This window comes from Microcaecilia unicolor, chromosome 5, assembly GCF_901765095.1.
Source record: "Microcaecilia unicolor chromosome 5, aMicUni1.1, whole genome shotgun sequence".
Taxonomy (NCBI): Eukaryota; Metazoa; Chordata; class Amphibia; order Gymnophiona; family Siphonopidae; genus Microcaecilia; species Microcaecilia unicolor.
In genome coordinates this window covers 173,796,713-173,815,038 of record NC_044035.1, presented here as the reverse complement: position 1 = coordinate 173,815,038, position 18,326 = coordinate 173,796,713, and the positions used below count along the sequence as shown (strand labels likewise).

At 44.6% G+C, this 18,326-nt stretch overlaps 1 protein-coding gene across 1 annotated transcript in view; it reads right to left on the bottom strand.

The window, feature by feature from the left end:
• The window catches only part of HYDIN (HYDIN axonemal central pair apparatus protein), a 2,443,906-nt gene that overhangs the window by 1,117,169 nt on the left and 1,308,411 nt on the right, over positions 1-18,326 (bottom strand). The window contains exons 57-58 of the mRNA XM_030205004.1: positions 11,262-11,406; positions 7,077-7,126 (exon numbers count right to left, since the gene is read on the bottom strand). Of these exons, the coding sequence (XP_030060864.1) occupies positions 7,077-7,126; positions 11,262-11,406 (195 nt within the window). The remainder of the gene's footprint in view (positions 1-7,076; positions 7,127-11,261; positions 11,407-18,326) is intronic.

Sequence of the window (18,326 nt, the reverse complement as noted above, 5' to 3'; positions counted from 1 at the left end):
CCCAAAAAGAAAAAGAAGCTTAGCTGGAACTTCCCTTCCATGCTGCCCTGCTGCCAAACCCACTGCCTCTCCGATTCAGTGGCCATCCATCGTCGGCAAACAAACACTGTGCACGGAGCCATAGAGCTCTGCATGGCAGCGCTGACAGCTCTTCTGGTCCTCTCACCCTCTATGATGCAACATAGAGGGTGGAAGGACTGGAAGAGCTGTCAGCGCTGCCATGCGGAGCTGTATGGCTCTGTGCACAGTGTTTGCTTGCCGACGATGGATGGCCACTGAATCGGAGAGGCAGCGGGTTTGGCAACAGGGCAGCATGGAAGGGAAGTGCTTCCAGGCTCTGCGAGGATCGGTGCCGCTACTGTCTTCGGGTCCAGGTGATCTCCGAGTTCCGATGGGCTCCGAAGAGATCTCCCAGCCGGAGCTCAGGCGCCTCTTCTCCACCTGCGACATGAATCATTCAGGGCTGGTGGAGTTCGAGGACTTCGCCTCCCTCTGCCGGGACCTGAACGTGAAGCCCACCCAAGTCCGTCCGAAGCACTGTCCAGGGACCAGTGTTAACCCCAAGGAGCAACCTCACAGAGGCACATGGGTGTTACTGAATCGCAAGCAGTGCATTCGTGCATAACCCTTACACCTTGTGACAGGGTGAAGACATAGTGGAGTGAGGAGGAGGGGGAAGAGATAGGAGCCCACCCCAGCTAAACTATTTATTTTATTTATTTATTAGGATTGATTTGCCGCCTTTATGAAGGAATTCATTGAAGGTGGTGGAGGCAGGAAATGGGAGGAAACAGAGAGGATGATGGGGGAGGGAAGAGGCAGAGGCACAATGTTGGATATGGGGGGGGGCAGACAGAGAAGCAAGGCTAGATGTTTTGGGGGAGAAGAGGCAGATGGGCAAAGCTGGATATTAGGAGGAGAGAAGAAACAGAGGAGCAAAAAGCTGGATATTTTTTTTTTTGGGGGGGGGGAAGAGACAGAGGAGCAAAGCTGGATAGTGAAAAGAAAAACAGGCAGTGGAAGAAGAGAGGCTGAGGTGTAAAGTGAAGAGAGAGAGGGAGGAGCAATGCTGGAAGGTGGGGGAGAGACAGAGGTGCATTGTATGAGGAGAGAGGGAGAGAGAGAGAGAGAGAGAGAGAGAGAGAGAAGAGATCTGTATGGTGTGTGAGGTAGGGTGAGGTGGGAGAGAGAGAGAGAGAAGATCCTGGGTGCCTAGGGCAGGGGAAGAAAGAGAAGAGATGCTGCATGGCAGGGAGGGGGAAGAAAGTTAGATGGAGGGAGAGAAACAGAGGAGATTATGGCAGGCAGGGAGAGAGACACATACACAAGATCCTGGATGGTGGGGTGGGAGAGAGAGAAACAGATCCGATATGGATGAGGGGGAGTTCAGACACACACATACACACACACCCTGGGTGAAGGAAAAAGATGGAAAACAGGGAACATGAAGCATGGATAAGTCTGAGTGGTCAGAGCGGCAGAAAAGAAAATATCAGTGTCGGAGATGGATGTAGTAGAAGATGTGAAGAAGACATGTGAAGAGAGAAAAATGATAAATGGACAAGAGATATGGAAAGAGTTAAAAGACAGAAAGGCAGTAACCAGAGACTGCAACCTGCACAATTAGAAAAATTAGATGCCAGATAGCAAAGGTAAAATTATTTTTAATGTAGAATGAAGTAGCCATGTTAGTCCACTTTACAGGTTAATAAATAAAAATGAAACAAAAAATGTAAAATAAGATGACAACTTTTTATTGGACTAAATACATTTTTTACTTGCTTTCAGAGGTCTAAACCTCCTTCCTCAAGATAGTAAACTCCAAAAAGCTAGTCAAAAATTTTATTAAATTAGTTAAATAAAAAGGTATCACCTTATTATACATTTTTGTTTCAAATATTTATTCATTTTTTAATTTAGTGAGTGGAATGTGTCCGTTTCTGAAATTTAAATCTGTTGGTTTATAGGTCCTGAGTGACTTTTTTAAGGTTTTGCATTACTTTACAATATGCCTAAATATTAGAATTTGGACTTAATTTAGCTCATAGCATTCTCAGTAGTAGCTCAACTTTCACTTGCTAACCTTGAATCTCAATAATTGGGATGGTACTTTTCACATTTGGGATGGGACACCCTTGGTATCTCTGCACTCTGGAAATTGGACCTTAGCACTGGTGCTTTTGTGTCATCAAAAGTTCTGACTGCCTATTCTATAGAAATGCACTTTCCTTCCAACTATACTGTTCAGCCATCAAGCTCTCAGACAGTTTGAGCAATCACTTTATTTTTTGACATATGATACATATCTAATATCTAAATTTAATAAAAGGTATTACTTGTTACTATTTTACGTTTACTTATTTTTTTCTGTGTAGTCAGATAATTATGGATGTAAGCCACGCCCCTGGCCCCGCCCCTGACCACGCCCCTTTAGCATTCCCAAACAGTTGGGCCACCGACCGCCTATGGAAAAGGAGATTATGACAAAATGAGAAGAACGGTGAAAAAAAGACTGAAGAGAGCAGCTGAAAGGGTAAAAAACTTGAATCAGGCGTGGATGCTGTTCAAAAACATCATCCTAGAAGTACAGGACAAATATATTTTGCGTATTAGAAAAAGAGGAAAAAAGACCAAACGTCAGCCGGCATGGCTAAATGGTAAGGTAAAGGAAACTATTAGAGCCAAAAAACAATCCTTCAGAAAATGGAGAAGGGAACAGACTGAAGACAATAAGATAAAACATAAGGAATGTCAAACCGAATGCAAAAAGGTGTCAGGTTCTCAGGTTCAGAGCCCGCGGGGCCGGGCTCTGGAGCAAACGTGAGCCCTTGGGCTGCTGACGAGGAGCGACAGCAGCAGGCAAAACCCACCAACCAACACTGGGTAAGCACACCGGCAGGGACTGCAGGCACTGCCCAGCGAACCGGAACACATGGACTGGAATCCCCCGGACTGGAGGACACAGGACTGGAACACACACCGGACCGGAACACACTGGACTGGAGCACACCAGACTGGAACACCCTGGACTGGTCCCCCGGACTGGAGGACACAGGACCGGAACACGGGACTGGAGAACACTGGACTGGTCCAACAGCTTCACCTGTACTTAGCTACTAAGCCCCCCAAGAGTTGAGCTCCTGGGTTCGAGTAGCCGACAGGACTTACTGGATACCGGATGACATAGGGACCAGGACTGGAAACAGAAGTGCTCCTAACCCTAAACTAGCAGGAGTGTTCCTAACAGTAAACTGACAAAAGGACTTCCTAAGCCCTATACTAAAACAGGAGCTCCTAATCCCTGCTCAAGAAAGGGACTTCCTAAGCCCTAAACTAACAGAGCAGGGTACTAAATACAAAGCTAACACAGGTGCTACTAAGCACCAAGCTACAAGCAGAGCTTTACACTAATAAGCTAAACACAAAACTAAACCAGCTACCTAAGCACTGCTCTAGCAAGCTAGATACAACTAACAAGGTGCTTCCTAAGCACTACTCTGGCAAGCAACCAGAAGAGCTCCTAGCACTAAAAGGGAAGACAGGGGAGCCACAAGGAGGGAAGCTAACACATAAGCCAAAAGTGCTTCTAAAGCACCAAACACCAACAGCAAAGACTGCAATGCTCCTAATAGCACAAACACCAGAAGTACTTCTAACAGCAAACTCTGCAGTGTTCCTAACAACACCAAACCCTGAAGTACTTCTATCAGCAACAGAGCTTCCAAAGCCCTACACATAGCAATGCTTCCAAAACCAAGAGGGAAAAGCAGGGGAACCATAAGGGAAAAACAGGAAAGCTAACCACACAGTCACCAGTGCACACTGCACTAACACTAACCTGGACCTTAGCAAAAGCAAGCAGGGAAACTAGACACAACGTCAGAAGTGCACACTGCACCACCCTACCTACAGCAAACACCACTGTTGCCAAGGCCCTGAAGGAAACAAGACCACTTCCTTATCAAGGCCCTCCCTGATGATGTCACACTCCCTAGACCTAGGCAAAAGCACACTGACCCAGAGAGGCCCAACCCACACCAATGCAAAACCGTGAAACACTTGAAGCCAGTACACCCAAAGAGAGTTAGAGCAACTCAGACTACACCCACAGCTGCAGTGAAGAGACAATTAGAGCCTTGCTGCAGGAAGCTGCCAGCACAGAGAGACAGAGCCAGCTCAGAAAGGACAGAGAAAAGAAACAGAAGCCAGCTAAGAAGCTGACCCCCAGGAAAGAGGTAAGTTTGAGAGGGGTTCAGACCCCAATCATAACAAAAGGAGATAAGGAGGGCTAAGAAGGACTTTGAAAAAAAAGTTAGCGTTAGAAGCGAAAACACATAATAAAATTTTTTTTAGGTATATTAAAAGCAGGAAGCCGGCTAAAGAATCGGTAGGGCCGCTGGACGACTGTGGTGTTAAAGGGGCGATCAGGGAAGACAAGGCCGTAGCGGAGAAATTGAATGAATTCTTTGCTTTGGTCTTCACCGAGGAGGATTTGGGAGGGATACCGGTGCCGGAAAAGGTATTTGACGCGAACGAGTCAGAAAGACTAAATGATTTCACTGTAAACTTGGAGGATGTAATGGGGCAGTTCTGCAAACTGAAAAGTAGTAAATCACCGGGACCGGATGGTATTTATCCCAGAGTATTAATAGAGCTGAAAAATGAACTTGTGGATCTACTGTTAGTAATATGCAATTTATCCCTAAAAACAGGTGTGGTACCGGAAGATTAGAGGGTGGCCAATGTAACGCCGATTTTTAAAAAGGGTTCCAGAGGCAATCCGGGAAATTATAGACCGGTGAGTCTGACGTCAGTGCCGGGAAAAATGGTGGAGGCTATTATGAAGAATAAAATTACAGAGCACATACAAAAGCATGGACTACTGAGACAAAGTCAGCACGGTTTTAGTGAAGGGAAGTCTTGCCTCACAAATCTACTGCATTTTTTCGAGGGGGTGAACAAACATGTGGACAAAGGGGAGCCGGTGGATATTGTGTATCTAGATTTTCAGAAGGCGTTTGACAAAGTGCTGCATGAAAGACTCCAAAGGAAACTGGAGAGTCATGGGATCGGAGGCAGTGTATTATTATGGATTAAGAGCTGGTTAAAGGATAGGAAGCAGAGAGTAGGGTTAAATGGTCATTATTCTCGATGGAGAAGGGTGGTTAGTGGGGACCCTCAGGGGTCTGTGCTGGGACCGCTGCTTTTTAACATATTTATAAATGACCTCGAGATGGGAGTAACTAGTGAGGTAATTAAATTCGCAGATGACACAAAATTATCCAGGGTCGTCTCGTCGCGGGAGGAGTGTGAAAAATTACAAGAAGACCTCGTGAGACTGGGGGATTGGGCGTCCAAATGGCAGATGAAGTTCAACGTTGACAAGTGCAAAGTGATGCATGTGGGAAGGAGGAACCCGAATTACAGCTATGTTATGCAAGGTTCGGCGTTAGGAGTTACGGACCGAGAAAGGAATCTGGGAGTCATCGTGGATAGGACGTTGAAATCTTCAGCTCAATGTGCTGCGGCGGCTAAGAAGGCGAACAGAATGTTGAGTATTATTAGAAAAGGGATGGAAACCAAGCATGAGGATGTTATAATGCCGTTATATCGCTCCATGGTGTGACCGCACCTGGAGTATTGTGTTCAGTTCTAGTCGCCTCATCTCAAAAAAGATATAAAGGAATTAGAGAAGGTGCAGAGAAGGGCGACAAAAATGATAAAAGGGATGGGACGACTACCCTATGAGGAGAGGTTAAGATGGCTAGGACTCTTTAGCCTGGAGAGAAGGCGGCTGAGAGGTGATATGATAGAGGTTTACAAAATAATGAGTGGGATAGAGTGGACAGATGTGAAGAGTTTGTTTACGCTTTCTAACAATATTAGAACCAGGGGACACAAGATGAAATTAGAATGTGGTAGGTTTAAAACAAATAGGAGAAAGTTTTTCTTTACTCAGCGCGTAGTTAGACTCTGGAACTCATTGCCGGAGAAGGTAGTGACGGCAGCTGGCCTTGCTGAGTTTAAAGGGGGTCTGGACAGATATCTGAAGGAAAAGTCCATTGATTGTTATTAAATTTTGGGTTTTTTGCCAGGTTCTTGGGGCCTGGATTGGCCGCTGTTGGAGACAGAGTGCTGGGCTTGATGGACCTTTGGTCTTTTCTCAGCATGGCAGCGCTTATGTGCTTATGTTGGCTATATAAAACAGGCACCCAGAACTATCCCCAGTAACACACAAATGCTCTTGCATAAAGTTATACCTGCCCTGTAAAATCAAGTACAATTCCATTTCAGTTCCACTCAAACGCTGCCCCAGAGCTCATATAAGCATGTCACGTAAACGTATGTGTGCTTTTGTTGGTACACCCATGCAATTTTATAATAGTAATTTTCCATGTGTAAGACGTATGTTACTTGCAGAAAATGCTTTATAAATGAGCTGATACTTAAATTAGTATGGTCACTGCTGCTGTCGAAATTTACCATATCAACTTTAATGATGATATTGAGTGCTTTGAAGTCTTGTATGTCTATTCTGATACCAGTCTTATGTAGTTTGGAAGATGCCCAGAAGCCTAAGTCTAGTTTCACAGCACTAAAAACAGGTTAGAACAGTTTCTGGAAAAGATGACTAAAAGTATCAGAAACAAACAATAAGGCTTTAATAAATTCTGTTAGAGAAAACAATTTCTGATACAACAGTCCAAAGCCCATCTTTTTATGTGAAAAAAATTAAAAAGTTACAGAAGTTCAACCATATAACTTTTTCATACTGTTTATTGACACATGACTTAAAAAATTGTCCATTCTCAATGTTTTGGATCTGCTACTTTAATCACCTTTTCACAGAAATAGTCGCATATGTGCCATATTGAGTCAAACCAATTGTCACGTTTTCAAAAGCAGGAACTAGGTTTGTGAACCCTTGGGCTACTGCTGAGGAGCGGCAGTGGCAGGCAAAACCACCCCACACCAGAGGCAAGGCAGAACTCTGACAAACAGTTAGACTTCACCTGCACTTGACCAGCGTTCCTCAGGAGTTGAGCCCCTGGGTGCAGGTGGCCGGCAGGACTTACCGGACAGGGCAGGACCTGGATCCCCGCTAGGCTGAACCAGAACTGATGGTCTGAGGGGAAAGGAACATACAGGGACAGCAGGGTAAGGAAAGGATAAGCTAAAGGACAGGACTGAAAGCTGCAAGCAGCCACTAAAACAGGGAACAAAACACTGATTAACAAGACACAGAACTGAAAGCTGCAGAGCAGCCACTAAGACACAAGCAGACAAGGACTAAACACAAAACTATAACCCAGAGACAAGACTAGAAAACAAACCACAACCTAATCTAACTACACACAGACTAACTGAAAACAGACAAGAATTTCAAGCAAGAACCCACACAAAGCAAAAGTGTAACAAGCACCAACAAACCAGGGCCTAAGGCGATGCAAAGGCAAAGCAGAAAGGTTTCAAAATGGCTAATAAGCCCAGCAGCAGCTCAGGCTCAGCTGCAGCAATCATCAGGCAACTATGGGTGCTGTGTAGGTTCAAACAAAACAAGCAAGTCTGGCAGCCCGGAAGATCCGGACCGGACAGGGCTGAAATCTGGAACGGACGATAATAACCAGACAGTTCATTGCAGCCATCAGGTGGCGAGAAGAAAGAGAGCCCGAAACATGGGCACAACCGTGACACCACTAGCCCATCAAATCAACATCCTGTCTCCAACAGTGGTCAATCCAGATCACAAGTACCCAGTAGGATCCTAAGGAGTAGGTCCATTCCTTATTGTTATATTCCCAGAAGTAAGCTGTGACCTTCATGAACCTACATGACTAATAATAATAAGTTTTTGACCTTTTTCTCTAGTAACTTTGTTACACCTTTTCTAAATCCAGTTATACTTAATACCTTGACCAAATATTTTAGCAACAAATACCATAGCTTAATTATATATTGAGTGAACAAAAATACTTGTTCAGATTTGTTCTAAATGCTCGGCCTATTAGTTTCATGGAGTGACTCCTCATCTAAACATAGCCTTAAAGGCAGGCAATAATGAGTGCAGTCCCACAGTATAAATTAAAAGCAAGTTAACAGCACTAGCCTTAACAAGACAGGCAGATTTCAACACAACACTGGCCTTTAGTTAACAGGGGCGTAGCCAGACACCCAATTTTGGGTGGGCCTGGGCCCAAGATGGGTGGGCAGAAGAACCCCACCCAGTCCTACAGGTGATTTGGTCTCTCCTTCTCTTGCCTGTATGCCATATGGTCTCAAACATCCCCCCTCTCCCGCATACCTTTGAAATAGCAGATTTTCACTGGCAGTGAGAAGCAACTAATACACACTGGTCATGTTGGCCCTACAGCCTTCCCACTGCTGCAACTTCCTGTTTCTGCATAGGCGGGAATATGTCAGAGGGAAGGCCATGGGGCCAGTGTGAGAAGCATGTATCAGTCGCTGCTTGCTGCATGTGAAGATCTGTTATTTACAAGGTATGCAGGAGGGACAGTTGTTGGGAGTTTTCAGCTAGTGGAGCTTCGGAATCCCTGCCCACCACATCATAGATGTGCTACTACTGGGTGGGCCTGAGTCCAAAGTGGGTGGGCCTAGGCCCACCCTTGGCTACGCCACTGCTTTAGTATAATAGGCAAGTTCACCACATTCACTCTTGAAGTAGTCCATATAAGATTCAGATAGGCAACAAGGCATGAAATAGAAGGCACAAATCCACAGGACACAAGGCAGGAATACATGGCAACAATTGAGGTTTATTTGCCTTCTTCCTGTTCCATTATTTCATCCATATACTGAAGGAGAGATGCATTATACTTACTGGGCCAGCAATGTGCTTTTTTGACAAATTCCAGCCAGTTTAGCGAGCACGTTATTCAGTGGGAGATGCACAGAGGGGTTTTGCGGGCTTTGTAACATTAGCAGCAGCAGACAACAGGAATAGCATGTTAATTTATTTAAATGAGCAAATCAGTATTCAAATGTGTATTCCAAGGGATGCATAACCGTTTAGAAGTGATGCACAGAAAGGCCCGCTTACCATTACCGATGGAAATTTAACAGGAGGTCTGGAGAAGCCGTAGAATGAAGGGAGCCACTGACAACAGCCAGGTGGGGAGGCAGAAAAGGCAGAAAGCCAGGCTGTTGCCTCAACATGACTGCTGCAGCCTATGCAGCAGAAGCAGCAGCCAGAGCAGCTCCTGAGAGTGGGAGAGACTGGCGGGAAGGCCATCTGGAGACCGATGTTGCAAGTTTTTACCCGGCTGGAAGCAGGAAGAACAGCCAGTCGTTCTACAAGCGCCAGAGTCTGCTGCTGCAGCTCCTAGTCATTGCCCCTCAGCCACCACTCCAACTAGCCCCAGAAGCACACCCCCGTGCAATCCTTTCCAGGATTCTCTGTGTTTTGCCCTCTATCGGCTCGTTGCTCAACATCTCCCCACAGCTGTTTTGGAAAACAAAATACTACACCTGGCTTTCATACATGCAGCTTGCATGAAAGCAGTGTGTAGCACATGCTGAACAACCACGCTTAGTGATTGACTGCCCTGTGCATGCACGGCTGAGGGACTGCCATGCCTCATACCAAGTTGCTTGCTGGTCTTGCGAGCAAGCTCATTTGCATCCATTTTTTTTTTAGCATTGCCTGCTATTTCCACCTCGGTAATTTTTACCAAGGTGGAAATAGTGTGCAGTGCTTTATGGGGACTTCTGTGCATCAGTACCTGAGACTCCAGAGCTCAGCTTGCTTCAGTTCTCTGGCATATGGAACTGGGAGCATTTCTGAGATATCATGTCAAATCCAAAGCACTTAATGCATCATTTGTAGTGGTTAGTGATATCACCGCCCAAATAACAAATATCTAAATATCTGATGGTTGTGATTATTGCTCCTGGGTGTTTTTATTTTTAATTTATTTTTACTATTGTAAAGTTTTTCCTTTTACCCTTGCAAGCTTCATATTTGTCTAACTTTATATACTTTGGGATGTTACCCATTCCTTTTCTCTTCTAACTGTATAGGTTTCCTTAGTTTTTCTCTTTTATTTTCCTTTTGCTTATTTTTTGATAATTTCTTTTTTATCTTGTTTACTTTAATTTTGATAATGTGAAGAGATATGTACTTTCTTGTAAAGGTATCTTTTTGTAAATTTAGTTGATGTTGAGAAATCCATCTTTTTAGTTTAACCATGCATGGTAGGAACATTTACAATGCTAATCCTCTCTTTTTGATGATGATATCTGTTCAGAAGTACCCTTACAATATTTTAATTTTAAAATGTATTCAAAACTAACTTAAAAGAAAAATTAAATTTCCTGTTACAGACAGAGAACCATTTGAACCTTCTCAAACATGGTGAGTAAGGTGGCGCACACTAAATTTCATTAGTGCACACGAAGCTTTAGTAAAAGAGCCCCTAAAATAGGAAAGTTTTAGATCAAATTTAATCCCAAACCTAAAGAATTTGAAGCAGGGGACCCGAGACAGCCTTGTGACAGAAAGCAAAGTACATCAGAAATGTGGAACATGTCCACCTCAATCCACAGAGAGAGACTGAGAGGGCCTTGTGACCCTGGTCTTGTGGAAAACCAGGTGCAAAGAGGTAGAAAGTCTTCTAGCCTATTCTTGCTACAGCTAGGGCATAGCATATTCTGTTGTCAGTACTGTTGGATGATGTGGGAATGATTTAGCCTGCTTGTCCATGGAGTAAAACATGTGTACACAAGTACAACTGGTCACAGTCCAGCCTCTGTGCATGTAAGAGTATGCAGGCTGTGTAACAGCACACATATTTTTATCTGCTGTGACAATGCTCACACTAACTCACACCACATGTGCCCATCTCTGAGGGAAAGTATATGCACTGTGTAAAATGTATATAGTTTCAGCACCTGAGAAGACACGCGTCACGGGGATTGAATGTATAAGTGCAGATGTCTTTTTTCTTGTCTCTTTTTGATGGACTTTAGGAGGAACACTGTTCTTTTACCACTGACACATGACTCATATCTGTTTAAATATTTATGCAAAAATAATACTGCAGCCCACAGTACATCACTATAACCAAGGAGGCCAAGATTCAGGTAAGAAATTTCCACATATATTTAACAAAAGGGAATACCCCATGTACCTGAATGTAACACATCTTGAGCTGCTACTGAAAAAGGTGTGAGCAAAATCCAAATAAATAACTAAATATTATCTCCCTCCTTCCCTCTTCCCCACAATTGCGTCATGGTCTCACCATTCTCTTGGATCTTTGTCTCTCTCTCTCTTGTCTTCTGTTCTTCGTAAAACTCCAATAGCTCTTGTGGTAGTTTCTCTCCTGGAAAGCGGGCTGGCAGTAGCAAGGTATTATTGGAATCATAACCCTTCACCATTTGCAGTATCTAGGTAGATAAAACACACATTTTACTATTTTCCTAAATAGTTTCTTCAACAGATTTTGTACTATATATAAAGGTAAATATTTCAAGAGGTCTAGCTGACTAAGAATTAGCCAGTTATATCAAAGTCTTTGAAATTTTGTCTATCCAAGTGACTAAACTTAGCTTCCTTACTTTCATTTAAGAGGCTAGAAATTTTATTCACTAAAAATCTGGATGGACCTTGGGGAAGAATTAGGTTGGATGGAAAAAATTAAAAAGCTAGCACTGTTATCTCAAAGCAATGCTGAAACATTAGCCAGCAGAAGGGAAGAACAATTGTAAGTGCTATGGGTGAATTTGGGTGGATTATAAGGGTTGCAGGTAGGGATCTACATTGCTTTCATAGACTTACACCTTGGATGAGAGGGAAGGGGAATGATACGAGTCTCTTAGCCCTGCTACTTTCACTATCTGGCAGAAGGAGGATCATGGATCCTCTAAGCCTCCGTATATTCATTGTCTAGGTAGGAGAGAGATGAGATCAGAAGCCTCTTGGCTCATTTACTTGTTTTCTTGATGGGATGGAGGAACTGGGGAGTCTCTTGGCCCTCTTACATTATTGTTATAACAGGAGGAAGAGTGATTCTTTCTGCACCCCACTGCTGAATGGTCATGCAATTCCAATTGTTTCTTCATTTGTTCTAAGGGTCATTTTTGACCCCATGCTGACATTTCAGTATCGTATTAACCTAGACTTCAAAGTCATGTTTTTTCACACTTTTCCAAATCAGGTCTACTAGATCCATGTTTGTTGTAATACTGCTCATGCTCTTGTTAATCAAATCAATCACTACAATGTTATACATAGTGGCTCATTTTCAAAGCACTTAGATACACAAAGTGCCATAAAGGGCCATTTTCAATATGATGTCTAAGTCTGACTTTGGACATTTTGCAAAAAACATCCAAAATCTGGATAGGAAAGAAGGACATTTTCAAAAAAGAAAAATGTCTTTTTTTTCCCGAAAATACTGTTTTAAACAAGGTTTTGTGAGTTGGACATTTTGTTTTTGGTCCATTTTCGAAAAAAACCAACCAAACAAACAAAAATAAACAAAAAAAAAAGTCCAAGTGCAAAACACACAAAATCAAGTCATTCGGATATAGGAGGAGCCAGCATTTTTAGTAGACTGGTCCTTCAGACATCCCATGAAAGAAATAGGGCACCCTAGGGGCCACTGAAGGGACTTCATAAAATGCTCCTAGGTACACATCTCACCAATGCTCCCTTATCTTGTCTGATAAGCCCACCAAAACCCACTAATCCCACTACTTGCACTCGATCTGAAGCTCCTCAATACCTCTCTACCCTCATCTCCCCTTACACTCCTACCCTTAACCTCCACTCACACGACAAATCCCTCCTCTGAGTACCCTTCTCCACCACCGCCAACTCCAGGCTCCGCCCTTTCTGCCTCGCCTCACCCTATGCTTGGAATAAACTCCCTGAGCCCATACGCCAAGCCCCCTCCCTGCCCATCTTCAAATCCTTGCTCAAAGCCCACCTCTTCAATGTCACTTTCGGCACCTAACCATTATACTTCCATTCAGGAAATCTAGACTGCCCCAATTTGATTGACTGCACTTTTGTGTCCTTTAGATTGTAAGCTCCTTTGAGCAGGGACTGTCCTTCTTTGTTAAATTGTACAGCGCTGTGTAACCCTAGTAGCGCTTTAGAAACGTTAAGTAGTAGTAGTAGTAGTACTTACGGGTGAAGGGAACACCTATATGTGGGTACAGGGGGTTTCTGGTGAGTTTTGGAGGGTTCACAGTTTCTTCCACAAGTGTAACAGGTAGGGGGAAGTATGGGCCTGGGTCCACCTATCTGTAGTGCACTGCACCCACCACTACACTACTCCAGGGACCTGCATGCTGTTCTAATGGAACTCAGTATAACATTTCATGCTGGCATAGAGGCTTGCAAGTAATGTTTTAAAACACATTTTTTTGGGGTGGGAGGGGATTAGTGACCACTGAGGGAGTAAGGAGAGGTCATCCCTAAGTCCCTCCAGTGGTCATCTGGTCATTTAAGGTACCTTTTTGTGCCTTATTCATTATAAAAACAGGTCTTGCTCAAAACGTCTTAGTTTTAGACCTGGACGGTTTTGTTTTTGTTTTGTTCCATTATGGCTAAAAAATGGCCAAGTGTTAGGAACACCCAGATCCCACCCTTAACATGTTCCTGACATGCCCCCTTGTGATTTGAACGCACTTCTGATGGGCTTCATAGAAAAACATCTAAAAATTGGTTTTGAAAATACCAATTTGAACGTTTTCGTGAGAAAAACATCCAAATGTGGATTTAAGCCAGCTTTGGGACGTTTTTATTTTTTGAAAATGAGCTCCATAGGCTACTATGGTATATTGTAACTATCCCCATCTCCAATAGTCTAAAGGTCCTTGGAGTTACAATAGATAGCCATTTATCCTTCGATAACCACACTGAGCTCAACACGAAGAAAATGTTTACTATGATGTGGATTCTGAAGCAAGTGAAATCCTATATTCCCTTGAACACTTTCCGGAACCTGGTCCAATCCACAGTCATCACCCATGTTGATTATTGCAACAGTGTTTTCCTTGGCTGTAAATCCCAAGTCCTGAAAAGTCTTCAAACTGCCCAGAACACGGCAGTCAGACTTATCTTTGGCAAGTCGAGATTTGAAAGCGCAACATCCCTTCGAGCAAAATTTCACTGGCTCCCCATCAAAGACAGAATATACTTCAAGGTCCATACAGATCCATAAGATCATATCAGGAGAGTTCCCCAGCTATATGAACAACTTGACTGACCTTCCAATTAGAAATAGAACAATTTCATCACAAACATACCTCAATTTACACCTCCCCAACTGCAAAGGTGTCAAATACAAAACATACTATGCATTTAGTTTCTCCTTCCTGGGTAGTCAACTTTGGAATGCTCTCCCAAGACCCATCCGAGCAATTAACAACTATTTACCTTTCAGGAAAATGTTAAAGTACCATTTTTTCAAGCAAGCTTACCCTAATGGACCAACTTAATTGTACCAGCCCACCTACGATACTTCTGCTATGATGTCGACACTAACTTTGACCCCAATGACACATTTGACCTTATTCTCAAATCTCCTTATACTCAATCCCTTATCTTCTCCCCTCCATCCTTTTACCATTTCCCTCCCAATCTCCTTCCCTTTTACCTATCCTATCCTTGTCTACCTTCCCTATTCCACTCATATATTCCTGGGCGCTGTTGCCACTGTGTTTTTTCTCAATTCTTAATATTTTTTCACATATCCTTTGTAATGCTTTTTCACTATGTAAGTAGTTATGATCATCACAGTTTATAATACTCTTCCTATATTTTCTTGTTTTGCTTTATTTTCTACCATGTAAGATGCTTTCTTTTGCAATGTAAACCACACTGAGCCTGCTGTATGTGGGAAAGAGCGGGGTACAAATGTAATAAACAAATAAATGAATGAATAAATAAATAAGTGCTTTAAAAATGAGCCTCATAAAAGGCTTCCTCAGGGTAATGGTAGAGGCTATTATTAAGAATAAAATTACAGATCACATACAAAAACATGGGCTGATGAGGCCAAGTCAACACGGATTTAGTGAAGGGAAGTCTTGCCTCACCAATCTACTGCATTTTTTTTGAAGGGGTGAACAAACATGTGGACAATGGGGAGCTGGTGGATATTGTGTATCTGGATTTTCAAAAGGTGTTTGACAAAGTGCCTCATTAAAGACTCTAGAGGAAACTGGAGAGTCATGGGATCGGAGGTAGGGTATTACTATGGATTAAGAACTGGTTGAAAGATAGGAAGCAGAGAGTAGGACTGAATGGTCAGTATTCTCAATGGAGAAGGGTAGTTAGTGGGGTCCCTCAGGGGTCTGTGTTGGGACCTCTGCTTTTTAACATATTTATAAATGACCTATAGATGGGAGTAACTAGTGAAGTAATTAAATTCGCAGATGACACAAAATTATTCAGGGTCGTCAAGTCGCAGGAGGAGTGTGAAAAATTACAGGAGGACCTCGCGAGACTGGGGGATAGGGCATCCAAGTGGCAGATGAAGTTCATTGTTGACAAGTGCAAAGTGATGCATGTGGGTAAGAGGAACCTGAATTACAGCTATGTCATGCAAGGTTCCACATTAGGAGTCACAGACCTAGAAAGGGATCTGGGAGTCATTGTGGATAAGACGTTAAAAACTTCTGCTCAGTGTGCTGCAGCGGCTAAGAAAGCGCACAGAATGTTGGGTATTATTAGGAAAGGGATAGAAAACAAACACAAGGATGTTATAATGCCATTGTATCGCTCCATGGTGCGACCACACCTCGAATATTGTGTCCAAATCTGGTCGCCGCATCTCAAGAAAGATATAAAGAAATTGGAGAAGGTGCAGAGAAGCGCGACGAAAATCATAAAAGGGATGGAATGACTTCCCTATAAGGAAAGGCTGAGAAGGTTAGGGCTCTTCAGCTTGGAGAAAAGACGGCTGAGGGGTGATATGATAGAAGTCTACAAGATAATGAGCGGAGTAGAGCGGACAGATGTGAAGCGTTTGTTTACACTTTCAAACAACAATAGAACCAGGGGACACAAGATGAAGCTAGAATATGGTAGATTTAAAACAAACAGGAGAAAGTTTTTCTTTACTCAGCCTGTAGTTGGACTCTGGAACTCGTTGCCGGAGAATGTAGTGACAGCAGCTGGCCTTACGGAGTTTAAAGGGGGTTTGGACAGATTCCTGAGGGAAAAGTCCATTGAACATTATTAATTTTTTTTTCGGCGGGGGTGGGGGGTGGGGTGTTGCCAGGTTCATTGTACCTCTACCCATGAAATCCAATTTTTGATTGTCTGCACTTCTTGTTCTTTTTGTCCTTCAGACTGTAAGCTCCTTTGAGCAGGGACTGTCCTTCTTTGTTTTTGTACAGCGCTGCGTAACCCTGGTAGCGCTCTAGAAATGTTAAATACTAGTAGTAGTAGATTGGCCGCTGTCGGAGACAGGATGCTGGGCTTGATGGACCATTGGTCTTTTCCCGGTATGGCAGTGCTTATGTTCTATGTATGTTCTTATGTACTTTAAAAAGGATTCAGATAATCCAAATACTGCAATCTGGCTACTTTACTACAATAAATTGACTGATCATGCTTCTCTTCTACTCAGTGGCGCAGCAGGGGGGGCTGCCACCTGGGGCGGGGCGGTTCGCCATTGCACCCCCCCCCCGGGTGCAGTACGATGACACCCCCCTCCCCCCCGACCAGCTCTCGCACCCTACCTTTAAAAAGTATATCGGGAGGCGAGGCGCAGCGCCTCGCGCCTGCCCTGCACGTAAATGAAATGTGGATCATCGTCCCTTCTCTTGCTCTGTCTGTCCCGCCCTTGCGGAAATAGGAAGTTGCGTCAGTGGAGGGCGGGACAGATAGAGCGAGGGAAGACCCGACGGTCCACGTTTCTCTTACGTGCAGGGCAGGCGCGAGGCGCTGCGCCTCGCCTCCCGATATTCTTTTTAAAGGTAGGGTGCGGGAGCTGGTCGGGGGGGGGGTGTCGATTCGCCGAGGGGGGGAGCTGGCAGGGAGCACCCCCCCTGAGCTGACACCCGGGGCGGACCGCCCCTCCCGCCCCCCCTTGCTACGCCACTGCTTCTAATGAGGGAAAGTCATTGGTTGTCCATAACCTACAGGATCAAATTAAAGATTTTGATTTTTCTGTTTCAAAATGTTGCACTCAGGGCTGCCTGCCCCTCTCTGTAACAATTTGATTCTTCATGTTCCAGCACTTGCTCTTCATTCTCACTCTGATAGACTACTGTACATTCCTTCACCTTGAAAGCAAGTTTCAAGATCACACATTATTCAGCTTTCTTTTTTTTGGCACCACTGTTGTAGAATTCACTCTCCAAGCAACTGTGCTTGGAACATTTTTTTAGCTAGATTTATTCTTTTATTTTATATTTTATCTGTGTGAACCAGTGGCGTACCAAGGGGGGGGGGCGATGGGGGCGGTCCGCCCCGGGTGTCAGTGGGTGGGGGGGGGTGATCCGCTTCGCTCCCGCTGCTCCCACCCTACCTTAAAAAACATTTTTTTTGAAGCGTCGTTGCAGGCAGTGTCTGCCCTGCCAGAAGTAAGTCTCTTCGCTTCGAAGTTCGTCGTCGTCGGGCCTCACTATGTCCCGCCCTCCTCTGAGGAAACTTCCTATTTCCGCGAGGGCGGGACATAGTGAGGTCCGACGACGACGAACTTCGAAGCAAAGAGATTTACTTCTGCAGGGCAGACGCGAGGCGCTGCCTGCAACGGCGCTTCAAAAACATTTTTTAAAGGTAGGGTGGGAGCAGGAGAGTCGGGGTCGGGGTCCTCAGATGGGAGAGGGGTATTGTGGGGGTTCTCACATGGGGAGGGGGTTTTCATATGGGAGAAGGGGACTGAGTGGGGAGGGGGTTCTCAGATGGGAGAGGGGTGTTGTGGGGGTTCTCACATGGGGAGGGGAGGGGGTTTTCATATGGGAGAACGGGACTGGGGTGGGGAGGGGGGTTCTCACATGGGGAGGGGAGGGGGTTTTTATATGGGAGAAGGGGACTGGGGTGGGGAGGGGGTTCTCAGATGGGAGAGGGGTGTTCTTAGATGGGGAGGGGGTTTTCAGATGGGAGAAGGGGACTGGAGTGGGGAGGGGGGTTTTCAGATGAGAGATGGGGACTGGGGTGGGGAGGAGGTTCTCAGATGGGAGAGGAGAGGGGTGTTCTGGGGGTTCTCAGATGGGAGAAGGGGTGGGGAGGGGTTCTCAGATGGGAGGAGGGAAGGGGTTCTCAGATGGGAGGAGGGGGCTGGAACTGGGGTCTGAGAAGGGGTCATGATGGAAAATGGGGCATGCCTGGGTCAGGTGGGAGA